General features: G+C 36.9%; 2 protein-coding genes across 3 annotated transcripts in view; one reads left to right on the top strand and one right to left on the bottom strand.

The window, feature by feature from the left end:
• Window positions 1–14,766, bottom strand: part of LYRM4 (LYR motif containing 4) — a 615,895-nt gene that overhangs the window by 451,044 nt on the left and 150,085 nt on the right. The window lies entirely within an intron of this gene.
• CDYL (chromodomain Y like) overlaps window positions 1–14,766 on the top strand; it is a 104,722-nt gene that overhangs the window by 81,731 nt on the left and 8,225 nt on the right. For both annotated transcript variants that reach the window (XM_050970545.1, XM_030228153.2), the window contains 2 exons: window positions 11,737–11,993; window positions 12,587–12,759. In XM_050970545.1, the coding sequence (XP_050826502.1) occupies window positions 11,751–11,993; window positions 12,587–12,759 (416 nt within the window). In that variant the 5' untranslated portion in view covers window positions 11,737–11,750. The remainder of the gene's footprint in view (window positions 1–11,736; window positions 11,994–12,586; window positions 12,760–14,766) is intronic.

The following is a 14,766-nucleotide window of genomic DNA, read 5'->3' as shown; positions in this document are numbered from 1 at the left end:
TATTTTTTTTTATTTTTATATATATATATATATATATATATATATCAGAAACTACATCACTACAAATTTTATTAACCAAGGTACCTTCCAAATTTGCTTGTCTTTAAGCAAGTAAGTCTTGGAGATATTTCACTTATGATATAGTTCCCGTATAAATTATCACATTTGTCTGTTTCTCTTTTTCTACTGTCAGTCAGCAGCCTTGCTATGGTCAATCCTTTTAGTCTGGCATTTGTTGTATGTACAATATATTCATACTCATTATAAATATTTTTCTTATTTCTTATGGCATGCTGGTTTCACCACTAGTATTTTAATTGACTTTGTACCTTACGCTTCATTTCACTTTTGATTTTGGCCTAATTTTCCTCTCCCTTTTTTTCTTTATCACTGGAAAAATAGTTTGTGTTTAGCATCTGTAACTATGAGAACTTCAGAGTTTTGCTTTGCATTTCTAATACCAGTTCTTTATCTGTTTTAGCATCTCCCTGTATTCTTCCCAGTGTTCTTTTCTTCCTATTTTCTTGTAAGTATAGCATATTCTCTTTTTCCCCTCAGTTTCTATTGACCTGTTAAACCATGTGGCATTAATTGAAGCTACATCTCTCTCCTGGAGAAAGTAATTCAATTACTGTATAAGTTCAATTTCTTTTTTACACCCTCTCCTTATGTCTGGGATATCTTGTTATTTGTCTAAAAAGTATTCAATGCAATATCTTTTTACTTAACACAGCTGTCTAGAATTGCACAGCATTCATCTTAATAGAAATTAAATTTCAATTCCACTCAGTTTGTTTAGTGGTTGGAATCTGACATGAACAGGTGGGTCCTTGGCAGGTTTCAGGAAGCAACCAGTCATGTAATTCATCTATATTCTGTCTTATCTATGACATGTTTAAATGGTTTCCAAGTTGAAATTGAGTTCGCAATTTTGGCTGCTTATGTACTAGTCCCATTATTTTTGTGTACATGATCTTTGCTTTACTCAATAGAATTCTTCTGTCTTTTGTGTAGTGAATCCCCTTGATATTTTTGGTTTCTCTGTGTGTTCTTAATAGATTGTTTCCTAAGGCAAGATTTAGCATTGTAAGTATCTACTGTACCTAAGAATGTTCAGACCCTTTCACCCATGAACCACCTCTTAGTAAATATGAGCTCAGCTTTATGAACTTCCTGCTGAACACGAGGCTTCAGAACTGGACTTTGGAATTGCAGCAGTGGGAGTTCTAACAACATGCTCGCCCAAACTTCAAATGGAGATTTCTTTTTTCCTTTTTCCTGCTTTTCAAATTAACAGGTTGTGGATCTAAGTCCTTCCGTGAATTTGCAATGTTTATGTATTTAAAAATCCATGAATTTGCTCCTGAACTGTGAACACATCAGTATGATTCCCATGGAAAGATGTGCTCCTGCCCACATCACTAAGTAGTCAAATAAACCTTACTTTCCTATTGCCAGCTGCACAAACTGTAAAATTCTCACTGCACACTTCGATTTAAAGTATCAGACACAATACACTTAGTTCTTGGTTTTTGTGTAGCAACAGCCCTTATGGTACCTAACTAAACCTCCCTTGGTTTTGGTAGGGTTGATGGTAGTTGCCATATCCTGCTCTCTGAGACAGATCTTTTAACTGGTTTGCCTTTTATGAAATTTGTTTGGAAATTTGCTTCAAACCTTATGTTTTTCTGTTGGTTGGTTGTTTTCTCTGCCACAGATGTAACTTCCTAATTTCTTGATTTTTTTTTCTTGCCCTTCAAAATGTCAGCCTCCTAGTATTAGTCTTTGTAATAATTCAGAGGCTGTAGTTTCATATTTATACATTGGTGCTGCTGAAATAGCATGTCCCCCTTAAATATTACCATGCTAGTTCTGTTGCTTCTTTAGCGGTCTCTTCTGTATAGCAACATTATCTTTGTTGATACTTGTATTTTAATCTAGGTACTAAAAATTTCTGTAAAGAAAAAAAAATCCAGTACTTCATGAAAGCAGATTCTTACAGGAAAAAATAGCTTTTGGGGATAGGGAACACCTGTAACTAATAATCCTGACTTCTATATTCCTTGCTTTTTTGGCCTGAGGGAAGCCACTTTGGCAGCTCTGAACCATTTTCTATGTATGGCAGCCAGTTAACTACTTAATTAGTGGTTTATGGACTCATCTGTTCAGGTTTTTTGTCTGTGAGATTTTTCCTTTGATAATTTGTTCATAAATATGACAACAGCCAATGCAGTAGAAAGCCTAATGTCTTCCACAGACGCTCATTTCTTTCCTCAGCAGTATGAAGAACATGCACCCAAATAGAACCCATGCATGGGATCCATTCTGCTGAGTAAGGGCAGCTCACTGCCTCCAGCCTTTCCAGCTGCTGGCTGAGATGCCTTCTCTGCTCACTGCTTGCAGCTGTGGTTACTTCCCTGTGATATATTATGGGCATTTTTGGGGGAGGAGGGTTATTCATTTATTTATTTACCACTTTGTTGCAAAATGCAATGAAAACTTATGATGGGCATTTTCCCAAGGCTTGTGGCCGTCATCGCAGAATGGTTTGGGGTGGAAGGGACCTTAGAGATCATCCAGTTCTCACCCCTTTGCCAGGGCAGGGACACCTTCCATAGACTACATTGTTCCAAGCCCCATCCAGCCTGGCCTTGAGCACTTCCAGGGGCAGAGCATCCACCATCCATTTTCTCTGGGCAGCCTGTTCCAATGCTTCTAGATTTGTTCCAGCAGATCTGTGTCCCTCTTATGCTGTGCACCATGTTCAAGATCTTTGCTGTCTGCAAATTCCAGGTGTGGAGAGGTACACTACTTGTCCTGTGGTCAGGGCAAAATGATGTGAAGACAAATGCCTCCTGGGCTTTCTAGTGATTTCCTGCAGTGTTACAGGAAAAAACCTAATTGAGGGACGATGTCATATTTTTCTTCATGCAAAGCATCTGATCTGAATCTTACTCTTGGTAGTCTTCTACTGTTGACTTAAGGACTTTCTCTGTGGTTTTTTTTTTATTTTATTGTTTTGGTGGAGTATTTTTTTGATGATGATGGTTATTACTATTAGGGTATTATTTGGTATGCTTCACAAGTTCTCCAGTTGATGCAGGCCCTCATATATGTACTGATCCTAGCTAGTACAGGCAAAACCAGACAGGAGTGACCAGATTTGGCTGGAAAGCACAGGTTGTCACTCCTTTCCATCATGCTTCCTTTCAGCTGTTGCCAGTAGATGGTATCCTCTGCAGCAGTATAAAAGGGCAGATTGGGCAAGGTGACTGTGAAACTGTTCTGAATTAATTTTTCAGTTCAGAGCGTCTGACTATCCAGCACCTGTTGCATGGGATACCTAAAGATACTTTTCGTCTCCCATTGCTCAGAGGTCCCTGTGTTTACACTTTCCCAAGACCTGTAATTTTCTTTCCACCCTATTTTCTCCCACTGGTGCCAATGCCCAGCACTTGATTTTTGCTCCACACCCTTTCAAGCAGCAGAAGTGGGCAAGGAGCTGGCATCTCTCTTGCATAAGTGCAAGGGTTGGGACTGAATTCCCAGCACTGCAAAGTTTAGGTTTTCACTCGAGGGTTTTGGGAACCTCTTAGGAAAGTCAGAATCCTCTTTTGCCCTTCCTCTTCCCACCTCAGCCAGTTATTCCTTCCAAGGTCAGTAATTTCTGATAAGAAGGTGCTGCTGCAGAACAGTCTGCCTCTGTATACATTATGTATTGCAGGTTTCTCAAGTATAAAGTGGAGCTGGTTTTGTTAGGGCACACAGCTGTGTGCCCTTGGTGTACTGGAAGATGGCTTCAGGTTCATTTGCCACCTCTTAATGAACCTCTTGTTGAATATCCCACAGGAGGTTGAGACAGTTTCTATGAATAGCAGACATCAGATAGTGGCTGGAAAAACACGTGTACCTTTTTTGAGGTAGATGCATAAAAATAGAGGTGCCTTTTTCCAACAGGGATGCTCACTCCAGCACTCTGATCTCAGGGTTCCCTGGAAAGTTTAACACATGCACATCAGTGTCTTGAACCTGTTGAAGTCCTGAGCCTTCCCTGTCTACTACTTTTCTGCGTTGAAATGCCAAATGGTTTTTGGGACAGTTGTGAGTGGAGCTCTTGCAAAGTCTGGTATTGAAAGCCTTGTCTATATGATAAGAGTGAACCTGTCAATTAGTATTGACATCTGTTTTCAAAAAGAAGGTAAATGTAGTTGTTCTGCCAGTATATTATTGTAGCCATCTATTTAAATTTCATTCATAATCTAGCTAAGGTATTTTAGAATGTTTAAATGTCCTTAAAAGCATTATATAATGTGTACTATGGCATGTATATGTTTGTGTCTGTAGGTGAAACTACTGGGATGTCTTTTGCCAGTATCTGTTTTAGACAAGCCTTTAGACATTGGGACACTGATATCCTACAAAAAGAGAGCCATTTTTCACAGCACTCAGGGGATTGGATCAAATTGTGGTGAAGTGCTCTTAATATAGAATATCTTCACCTTAGGAGTTAGTGTGAAATAGCTGGGTATACTTCAAGTTTAAACCTTAGCCTATTTTGCAATAGCTTCCCTCTGTAGATGAGCCCCGAGAGATGTCCTTGCTTAACTCTCAAATTTTAGAGCATTTGGGATGAATGCTGTGGTATCATAACCTGCAGCTCCAAAAATATCAAGATAGAAGAGTTTTCCCTTATGAAATGTTCCCAGTATTAAAATATCTCAAAAAGGAGTCTGTAACCTGGGAAAGGATTTTCTGATTTGACTTACTCATGAAAAAAATAAATGAAACTAACTCTTTGCTTCCCACATCAAATACTGTAGTGCATGCTACTGTGAAATATGGCTGGGATTTCTTGACTGGAGTAATACTGGAGGCACTTAGGAATTTTTATATATATTTTTTCCTTACAGCCATCTAAAATGGTGAGAACAGTCGTGTACTGTTTTTTATTTGTCAATAGCATCTTGACTATAGATTCAGTGGAAGACAAATCACTCCAAAAACAGGCTAAAACTGCAGTGGAAGGGGAATAGAGAACAGTTCTAATTTATCTTGATCCATGATAAAGGAGAAAAAGATTTTGCTACCTGAGGAGTGTTTGTTTTTCTATTTTTGGCGAAATAATAAGAATGGAGATGTATTTGGAAAACATTTTGGAGTTGTTAGGAGTGGGACATTTTCTTTCCACTGTGAGACTGGAAAGTTTACTTAATACATTATGCATAAAAATGCACAGTTCTTCTTCAAAGACAGTAAAACTTAAGAATACTTCTTAAAAGATATGTTGCCAATTTATCTATTATTAATGTTATCCTTGTTGCTTTTGTGAGCATGGTCTTAGCAAATCTTAGGTCTACTATTTTGTTATACCCACTTTTTAACATATGTAATTTTTTTCAAATTATTATTTCCACTTATACAATATAAAACAGTCTGGCTAATGTAAACCTATTGAACTCAAGGGTGAAGAAATGCCATTTTCTCTTGTATTGGTTGCCCACTTTTAGTAATAGAATTTTATGTTCTGATTAGTTGCATTTTTTGTTGGCATTATGAGTTTATCTTCACATGGATGCTAATGTTCTGAAAAGGAAAGACATCCAAAAGCAAAAATAATTAATATCCTATAACCTATTAAAGTCTAATATGACCAGTAATGCTGCACTATTCCTAACAATATTATAATAACACATAAATATATTTGATGCTCTGAGTAATCTAAGAAACACAGAAAAATATCTACACAAGGGGGAAAAAGGCTGTTATAGACAATATAACTATAAATGTGACATGGCAACCAGGATTAGAAGCTAGTGTAAGATAGAAAAGCTTCAAAAGTTGAATAGAGAAATATTACTGGGCCACATGTGTGTTTTTCTCTTCTCATATTAATTTTGTCCACAACAGCAGTGTCCTGTAAGAAATGTGGATTTAATAGGAGCAGTGTTTCCAAGTTATATTAACGATTAACACCTGTACAAAATATATGGAAAAGAGTTGTAATTAAACAGCACGAGAAAAGGACTCTTTAGGAGTTGAAGGTAGACATTGACAATCAAGCCTGCCAGCCACTGCATGACTGCTTGCTGCTGAGTTGTAGTTTCCTGTTGCTCATGTTCCACCAAGTTCTATCATAACTTGCCAGTTAATCTGTTCTGAAAACCTGTAGTCCTTGTACTGAAATGTGGCACATCTGCAAAAACAACAGAAGATGGCTGAAGAAAATCTCATGGTTGCCTGTGTGCCTATTTCCTTGAAACAGAATCAGAAGTGGTTAACTTCATTTAGTAAGGATAGTATTACAGGGCACAAACATTCCCTCCCTCCCCACAGTAAGGGTTTTGATGAGGGTATAAGCAGCATGGTATTGCAGTCATCATCTTCCTGTGGTTTGAAGGAATATTGTCCTTTTCCCACCCCCTCTCCTCCAAGGCATCTTTGGGGATGCCTGTTCTGATGGTGGGGTGTGCACAACTTATTGCTGGTTGGTTTCTGCTCTGTATCAAGGGAGCACCATATTCTGGAAGGAATTAAGTAAGTTGTATCTTTCTTACATAGGTGACCAGCACATTTTGAATGCTCTTTCAGAAACACTGAGCAAATCAGCATTTTAGGTGAAACGTACAATAAATTGAGACTTCTTTTTCTTGCAAATATTTATTGCAATGTTTCAAAGTAAGTGGAATTTCTGTTTGATTCAAAAATGTTGGATTTAAAAATGTAAGTGCTATTAATATGCATACTCAGACCAAAAAAAAGCACATACATAGGAGGTTTAGAACCTTCATTTTTAGTTTCTCTAATCTGTGATAATACACTACAATTCTAAGATGTTTTCTGTGTAATCAATGAAGAAGAAGTAGAAAAAATACTGGAAACTCTTCTGTATTATGTTAGCATTGTGGTATTGCTGTCTGGAATTCCTCTCTCCTGTGAAATATTTGATGTAGTGCAGAGTTAAGACTGGAAAAGCTTAACAGTGTTTACAATTAGAGATTGCTAATACATATGAACGTGAAACAAAACACCTCTGTTTGTAGGCAAAAAATTAAATGTGAGGCAACCTGCACTGGACAACTAATTTTGAACTCTTGTGAATTATGTATGCAGGGTACAATTAAGAAGTAAAAGTACAGAAAGGATTTAAGGAAAAAAATGTAACTTACTTCTAGCACAGGATTTCAGTTTCTTTTTTTCATTGAAAATTCAAGTTGTTTTTACTAATCAGTTTTCCAGATCATATTGTTCCCTGTCTGGTACTTGAGTTGTTAGCAGTTACAGTTGCAGTTTTATTTCTGCAGTTAACACTTTAAGACATTGCTGCTGGTGGTGTTTGTTCATTTGCTTATTCAAGTGGGATGCTTCTTATTAACCCCTTCATCACTTAGTAAGTGTTGCCAGGAGGGTACAGGAAAGAGATGGGAGTTCTGAAAGCTCCTTGTGAGCATGTCAGGCTGCTCTGAAAATACTGAGTGATTTCATGAGTAAAATGAGAGCTGACTTTCAGTGCAGATGAATGCCAGGCATTGAGGAGGGTGCAAAACAGGCTTACATACCAAACTGTGCCTATAGCAAAACATAAAACAGTGACTGATTCCTGGCTATGTGTTGCTGCTCAGGGAAATGGCATTGGGTTTGATTTGGATAGTTTTCTGCAAGCATCTGTTTGGTGGTAGTTTAAAAAAAAAACAAACAACCATATTGAATATTGTGTCCCATTTTGGGCTCTGTTCCAAGAGTTAATAGAAGAGGAAGAAGCATGGAGAAGAATGGCATGCTTGGACTGGCTTCTGGAAGAAGAAAAGGGAAATAAGACTGGGGCTAGTCAATCTGGAGAAGGACTCTGATGAAGGGAATGATGAAACTTAACATGTATGTTCCAGAACTTGCTGCCAAGAGCTGCTTTGGAAGACAAACCCATAGTGGTTTCAAAAATAAATTGGACAATCCCGTGGAGAAGATGAATTTAAATACATGGGGTTTGATGCAGCTTATGATCCTGGGCATGCAAATTTAGTAATTGCTAAGTTTTTGGTGGCTGGAGTTGAAGAAAATATTCAGTATTTCACACATCTCATGTTCTAGTGCTTGTTCCTTAGGCATCTATGTATGCTAAGCTTTCAGAGACGGCATACTCTGTCAGTCAAACCTTGAATTAAGAGAACCAGCACATATGTACCCAAAAGAAAGTGTGCAAAAGAAGCTTGGCTGGTTTTAGACCATCTCTTTGGATGTATCCCCAGTATTGTTGCAAGGAGGGGACTGTTTGTATTCAAGGTTTGATATGTAAGCCAAACTGAACTTCTCAGTAGCAGTGAGGCATGAATATCTTAGAGGTGCTTGGGATTTTAATTTTGGATTGTTGTAAAGTGAGTGTAACTTGTGTTTTTAACAAAAACACCTTTGTTCTGCCCCTTTCCCAAAACTGGTATTTTGTGTCTGTCTTCCTTTGGATAAGACCAGTTCCTTTCTGATCTGTTGCTCATAGCTTTAGTTTTTTTCCCCTCCAAAGGCAGTTGCATGAAATTGCTGACTGTTACCAGGTTTTGGTCAACATCTGCAGAACAAAGTGCTCCTTAACTTCCTTTTGTATCTGTGTAGTGAAGCTTTGGCTTTGTCCAGTAGTACTACTGTCTTCAGCTCTGAGATCACATTGTTAACAATCTGCAGGTGGAAAGGTGTTTATATAACTATAAGCTGTTTGTTTACATTTTAAAGAAACAGTTCTTGATTAGTTGACAATATCCAGGGTAAACTGCCTTTTTTTCCAAGTCCTTACTTATTTTTGGAAGCTCAGTTTGAAAGGGCCATGGTGTTTTATCTTTGTCATGCTGTCTCTATTAATGTCTTAAAATTAAGAACTGCTTTTGGTTTTTTACAAAACTCTGTTTTAAAATACTAAAATACAGCTGTAATTATCCTGAAGATAAGTCACCTTCATGTAAAGTTTTCATGTAAGGAAAACTCTGTCAATACAGCTAACTCTCAACTGAACTTTTTTATTTTCATCCCTCTTTGCTGTACCATGTGCTCAAGACTGAGCAGCAAAACCACCTTTGCCTGTATACTTACAAAATGAAATACTGCTTTATGTCTCTGAGTTGTCCCTTTGCTTCCAAGGACCAAATGCCAAGAGAAAGAGCTCCCTGTGCTGTCAGGTATACAGGGTCCCAAACTTCCATCAGTAATGACAAACATTAACAAGCATGTTTTAAACCTTTCTGTGCCATATTCTGATTTGTACTGGCTGGCCGAGTCTCCCTGTGCAGAATTACAGTTTTTAAAGCTGACAGATTTTTTTTATTCCAGTCCAAGTATCCTGGAAGTGTGTTTACATGACTGGAAAGAGGAGACTCCTTCCTCTTCCAGAATTGCAGCTGTCCCTTGCTTGTGGTTTGAAACTCCCAACTATTGATAAGTGTAGACAGGGTTTGTATAAAAAATCTGGAGGTCTCTTGCCAGTTCAATAAGCATGAAAATTGGCATGTGGTGTTTACATCTTCATCTTTCTTGCCAAAAGTTTTGTCTCCCAAAGTATCTAATCTTGTCTCTTGCATCTCAAAAGTAATTTTCTGGTATTTGAGTATATCTTTGTAAGAATGAGTCCTGGGGAAATACAAGCTCAAAGGTCTTGCACAATTTTACTGACTCCTTGTTTTGGCTTGGTCTAGTCTATCCTGCTCTCCCAATTCTCCACATTTTTCACTATGGCTAGGACAAAAGACTTAAAAAACTTTGATCAGGGTTTAAAAATCAGAAGTGATTTCAGTTGTTTTAATTTACATTTCCTATAGAAAACCAAGCCAGTGATACCATTTTGTCTTGTGTTCCTAATGAAATATGGGGCAACATTGGTGTTCCTGCAAATTCCCTTTCAAGAGAATTCTTTTAAAGGAATGTAATTGCCATAATATGGTTTCAAAAAAGTTGAACACATTCCTCATCAAATTCATATTTAGTATACACCAAATTTTTATTTATTCTGGTGAAATGAAATCAAATGGAATTTTATAAGTCATGGAAAATTTGGGAATGAATGTGAAATTTTTGTGTCAATACAAAATACTGATCTTCCATTTCATTTTGTTCATCTATGTCTCTGAAACTGATCTCAAACTGAATCCAGTTTCTTACTCTTCACATTAAACAACTAAAAAATTCTGAATTGTCTTTATTGTCTTTAACTTCTTCACAAAATGTGAGATGGTAAGAGGAGTAAATCACTAATACAACAACAGACCTTGAAAATAGAATAAAATCTTATTATTGTATAGATCCTTAGACAACTTGCCTAATTAATCATAATGTATTTATTATAAAGTATTTTTTAAATATTTGATATAAAAACTTCATTTATATCCAGAGACAATTTCTGGAATATCAGAAGGAAAATGTATAATGTTCTAAATTTTAATTAAATTTAGTCTCTTTTCTTATCATCTCTCTCATACATCATATAAGTCCAGGTAAACAGTACTTGAATACAGTGGAAATATCAAGATATTGGATGTTCCAGTTACTTAAGTGAGCCTCTTAAATGTCTTCATTGGATGCACAAGTGTTTGAAGTATGTTGTAGGTAAAACAAAATTTGAAATAATTTAATTTAAAAATATAACTTATTCAGAAAGGTAATTACAAATTACAATAACATATAATTAATAATTTACTTATACATGGTTTAACTCTGCTTGTTAAGACATCATATGCATGATGTTCTGAAGTACCTGTTAGTGAGATAAGGGCAGTGGCTTCCCAGAAGATTTTAGTCTCAGAGCTCAATTCTCAGGAAAAGTCTTTCACAACTTTACTGTCTTGGTCTCTTAAGATACTTTCCCAATATTTTTAACCCCCCTGTCTTATGCACACTCCATTACTTTAGTATGACAAATTTGGGGGAGTTTTGCATGGAGACCTAAACATGCAGAGGCATTATAGATCCAGTATGTTCACATATTTTCTCTAATGAATGGTACTTATTTGATATTATGTTTTTAATGGGCACTGGAGGAAAAACCTGTCCCTTCTGTGACATGAGGAATGGCCTGTTTACTTGCATGCCTTCAAACTCCCTCTGTGTAAGGGGTTGGGAACAAGACCAACAAAACTTAATTGTCTATTTGCCAATTCCAGTAGCAAAAAATGTTTAACATGAGAAAGATCTCATTGTCTATGAATCCATTAAAATATGCATCTCTTCATGCGTCTTGTGCTCCTCTCAAAGAAATATAGTGTGCGTTTCTTCGTTTCCATTTTTCTTTTAAAACCATTCTTCTTTTTATGATCTTGTCAATCAAATTCCTTGGTTTATTCTAAGCGTCTTTTTCTTTATAATAACTTCTGATTGAAACAAAAGGCTTTTGCTTTCTCTTAGCAATGTTGATGCTGTTAAATGATTTTAAAATGTTGGAAAGGGAGAAAGCAGACCATTAACATACTGATGTGCATTGATATTAGGTTAAATCCACATTTCTCCCCTTCTAAAAAGAAGTGTATGACAATTGGTCTGTTTGACTTATTGTAATTGTATATTCTCAAAATGGTTAAATTAATTTCTTGAATCCCTTTGTCACTTCAATTTTGCTCTGTTCGCAGTGTCTCTTTCAATAACTTCCAGGAAACTGAATTTCATATTTACTGTGTGTTCTTAATATGAGTTGCATGTTTTCATGCTAGTAGGGATTTTGAGATGGGTGAGCTACTCAAATGTAATTGTACTTGTTTAAACTCTTTCCAGGTACACCCACCTTTATGGAAGCATTAGCAGCCAATGGTACAACCAACATCCAGACATCTGTAACAGGAGTGACAGCCAGCAAACGAAGGTTTATTGATGACAGGAGAGATCAGCCCTTTGATAAAAGGCTACGTTTCAGCGTGAGACAAACGGAGAGCGCATACCGGTACAGAGACATTGTTGTCAGGAAACAAGATGGATTCACACACATTTTGCTGTCAACAAAATCGTCTGAAAATAATTCATTAAATCCAGAGGTCAGAACAATTCTGATTTTGGGAGGGGAAGGGAATTTGAAGTGCTTGCCTCGTTTCTGCTTGTTATTCAGGCACAAATGTACACAAAACACGATACAGGTTCTTACTTGCAAGTTATACGTACACTTGACTCTTATGTGTGAGTCACTTGCATTTCAAAACTGTTGCCTGACCATGTTGATGTGTACTGTCTTTTATGAGATGAGCAGTGCTTTACAAAGTGCAACTTGAAAAAAGCTTTAGCCTCAATTAAGGTTCTTTTTTTTTCTGTACTGGTTGCATATGCCATCTGCTGTCCAAATTACAGAAATGCTGAATGAGTGCTTTAGTTACAGATAACACCTAGTAGATCTTTCCTTAATGATTTAATTATCTTAATCTAATTACATTTTTGAAATGCAAAGCTTCTAATACATTAACTTCCCTTTTTTTGGATAATGAGGAAAGTTAACTTTTCTACTAAGATGGTTGAGTGGATCCTAAGGAAAAATTAAAGATGTTGAGAGGTCTCATAGGGGGAGGAAGGGAAGAGAACAGCATGCTACTTTGTAATGATGGATTAAAATGATTCCTATGAAATTTTTATTTTCCAGGTAATGAAGGAAGTCCAAAGTGCACTGAACACAGCAGCTGCAGATGACAGTAAACTTGTGCTGTTCAGTGCAGTTGGTAGCATTTTCTGCTGTGGTCTTGATTTTATTTATTTTATACGACGTTTAACGGATGATAGAAAAAAGGAAAGCACTAAGATGGCAGAAGCTATTAGGTATGTATGGCTATCTTCAGTCATCTGATGGGTATTGTTCAGCATGTGGCCTGATTTGTTCTATCTTTATTTCAGAAGCCTTTAATTCAAAAAGATCTCAGACATTCACCTGTTACATTATAGCGTGCAGCACTTCTTTATGCTTCCTGTCCTTTTCTATTTGGGTTGTCATCTAATGCATTTTTAATTTTAAATTTTAACTGTGAAAACTGGGAGTCTTGCAATACTCCTCCAGTTAAAACCAATATTAAAATACTTCAATAGCCATAGGGTTTCCAAAAAACAAATTTAATACACCAAAAATCAAGATTTGCATTAAATGAGTAAATTGATATAGTACATTCAGAGAAATGGAATGATGGATATTTTAGAGAAGTGGATTAATACTGGTGATCATCATCCTAATGCTAAGTACCAAACCTAACATTTAAACAAATTGATCTGAACTATTACCAAGTAGAAGAAAATACATGGAAAAAAGTATGGATCTTGGAGACACATTTTAACAATACAAACAAGTACATTTCAGCACTGGTTTTGAGATCCTGGTCTCTTGCATTCTTCCAGAGTATCTATATTCTTTCAGAGCCCTTCTTCTGTTATTGTTATCAATGGTCATGTTTCTAAAAAAAGGCCATGGACATGTAAAGCCTGTTTCATTGGAGGCACAGTTAGTTCGTAAAAATGATTATAGTTATTTTTATCAGAGGAAATTCTTCAGTCATCTCATGTAAAAGTTGCTTATGCAGTGACTTCACTTATGGCCAGAAGCTCTTAGCACTGCGCTTCTATCACTATTTTAATTGGGGCCCTTCCAGAAACCTGTTTTTTCACTTAATATTCATCGTTAATAAAATGGGCAAAGATGACTTAAAAGGCTTACAAACACACACCCTCCCTTTCAAATAAGGTATTTTTCATGTATATTCTAGAGATGGTCCTCTCTGGGATATTCAGACATGATTATTATCTTAAGTCTCTGGATGGGATGTTTGTATGATGCATGAGGTGGTTCCAGGTTTAGATCTGGGTTTTTTGCATTTAGCTATTTCAGTTCACTAGAATGAGTTAAGGAGTGTGATAACCTTTAGTGCTGAATGCAATACAGTAAAATTGTTCTGTTTTGCAGAAATACAAAAATATGTAACACAGGGAGAAAACTTCAAAATTACCTGTGTATGTATTTTTCTTTTTAAGAAGCTCTTGGAGGCATTACTGTTTGAGAACAGAGAAGCATCCATATTTTGTGGGTACTGGAATGAATTGTCATTTTTTGTTGTCAATGAGGATGAGAATATGCATATGTCACCTAATAGAGTAGTACCCAAACCATTATTACTGACCAAAAGAAGGGAGATGGGGAAGTTTACAGATGTGTGGTATGGGATAATAGAGCTCTACTATTAATGTTCATAGTTTTAAAAAGCAGATTTATTTGTTAAGAAGAGTTCCTCAAGGAAGACCAATAATGCTTTGGCCATCTTCATTTGTACCTTATTACTGTCAACTAAAAACAGAGGTAAATACCTTATGCTAATGCCATACATGAATACAGTGAGGACCAAGCAGGACTGTGCCACAGCTGTGTCACCCAGAGGTGTGGAAAGGCTGCAGCTTTATCTGGGAGCTGTGGGACACATGGATGTACCAAAGTGCTGTATCAGCTGATGCTTGGAGAGGGGTGTTAAATCTGCACCTGCCCAACTACTGTGATGGGTTGGGCTGGGAGCAGTGGTAGGCTTCTACAGAACCAGAAAATGGTTGAGGTTGGAAGCAACATTTGCAGGTCGTCTTGTTCAACCTGCCCAAGCAAGGTCACCTAGAGCAGGTTGGCCAGGTTCCCCATTTCCTGGGCTTTTTTAAATCTCCCAAGACTGTGAATCCATGACCTTGTTGGCTGCCTGTTTGGTCATCCTCAGTGTAAGAAAACATTTCCTGCTGTTCAGAGGGAACATCCCGTGTTTCAGTTACACTTTGACATCCCCTGAGCCTTCTCTTCTCCAGCCT

Source organism: Serinus canaria, chromosome 2, assembly GCF_022539315.1.
Source record: "Serinus canaria isolate serCan28SL12 chromosome 2, serCan2020, whole genome shotgun sequence".
NCBI classification, from domain to species: Eukaryota; Metazoa; Chordata; class Aves; order Passeriformes; family Fringillidae; genus Serinus; species Serinus canaria.
This window is presented reverse-complemented; position numbering and strand designations above follow the sequence as displayed.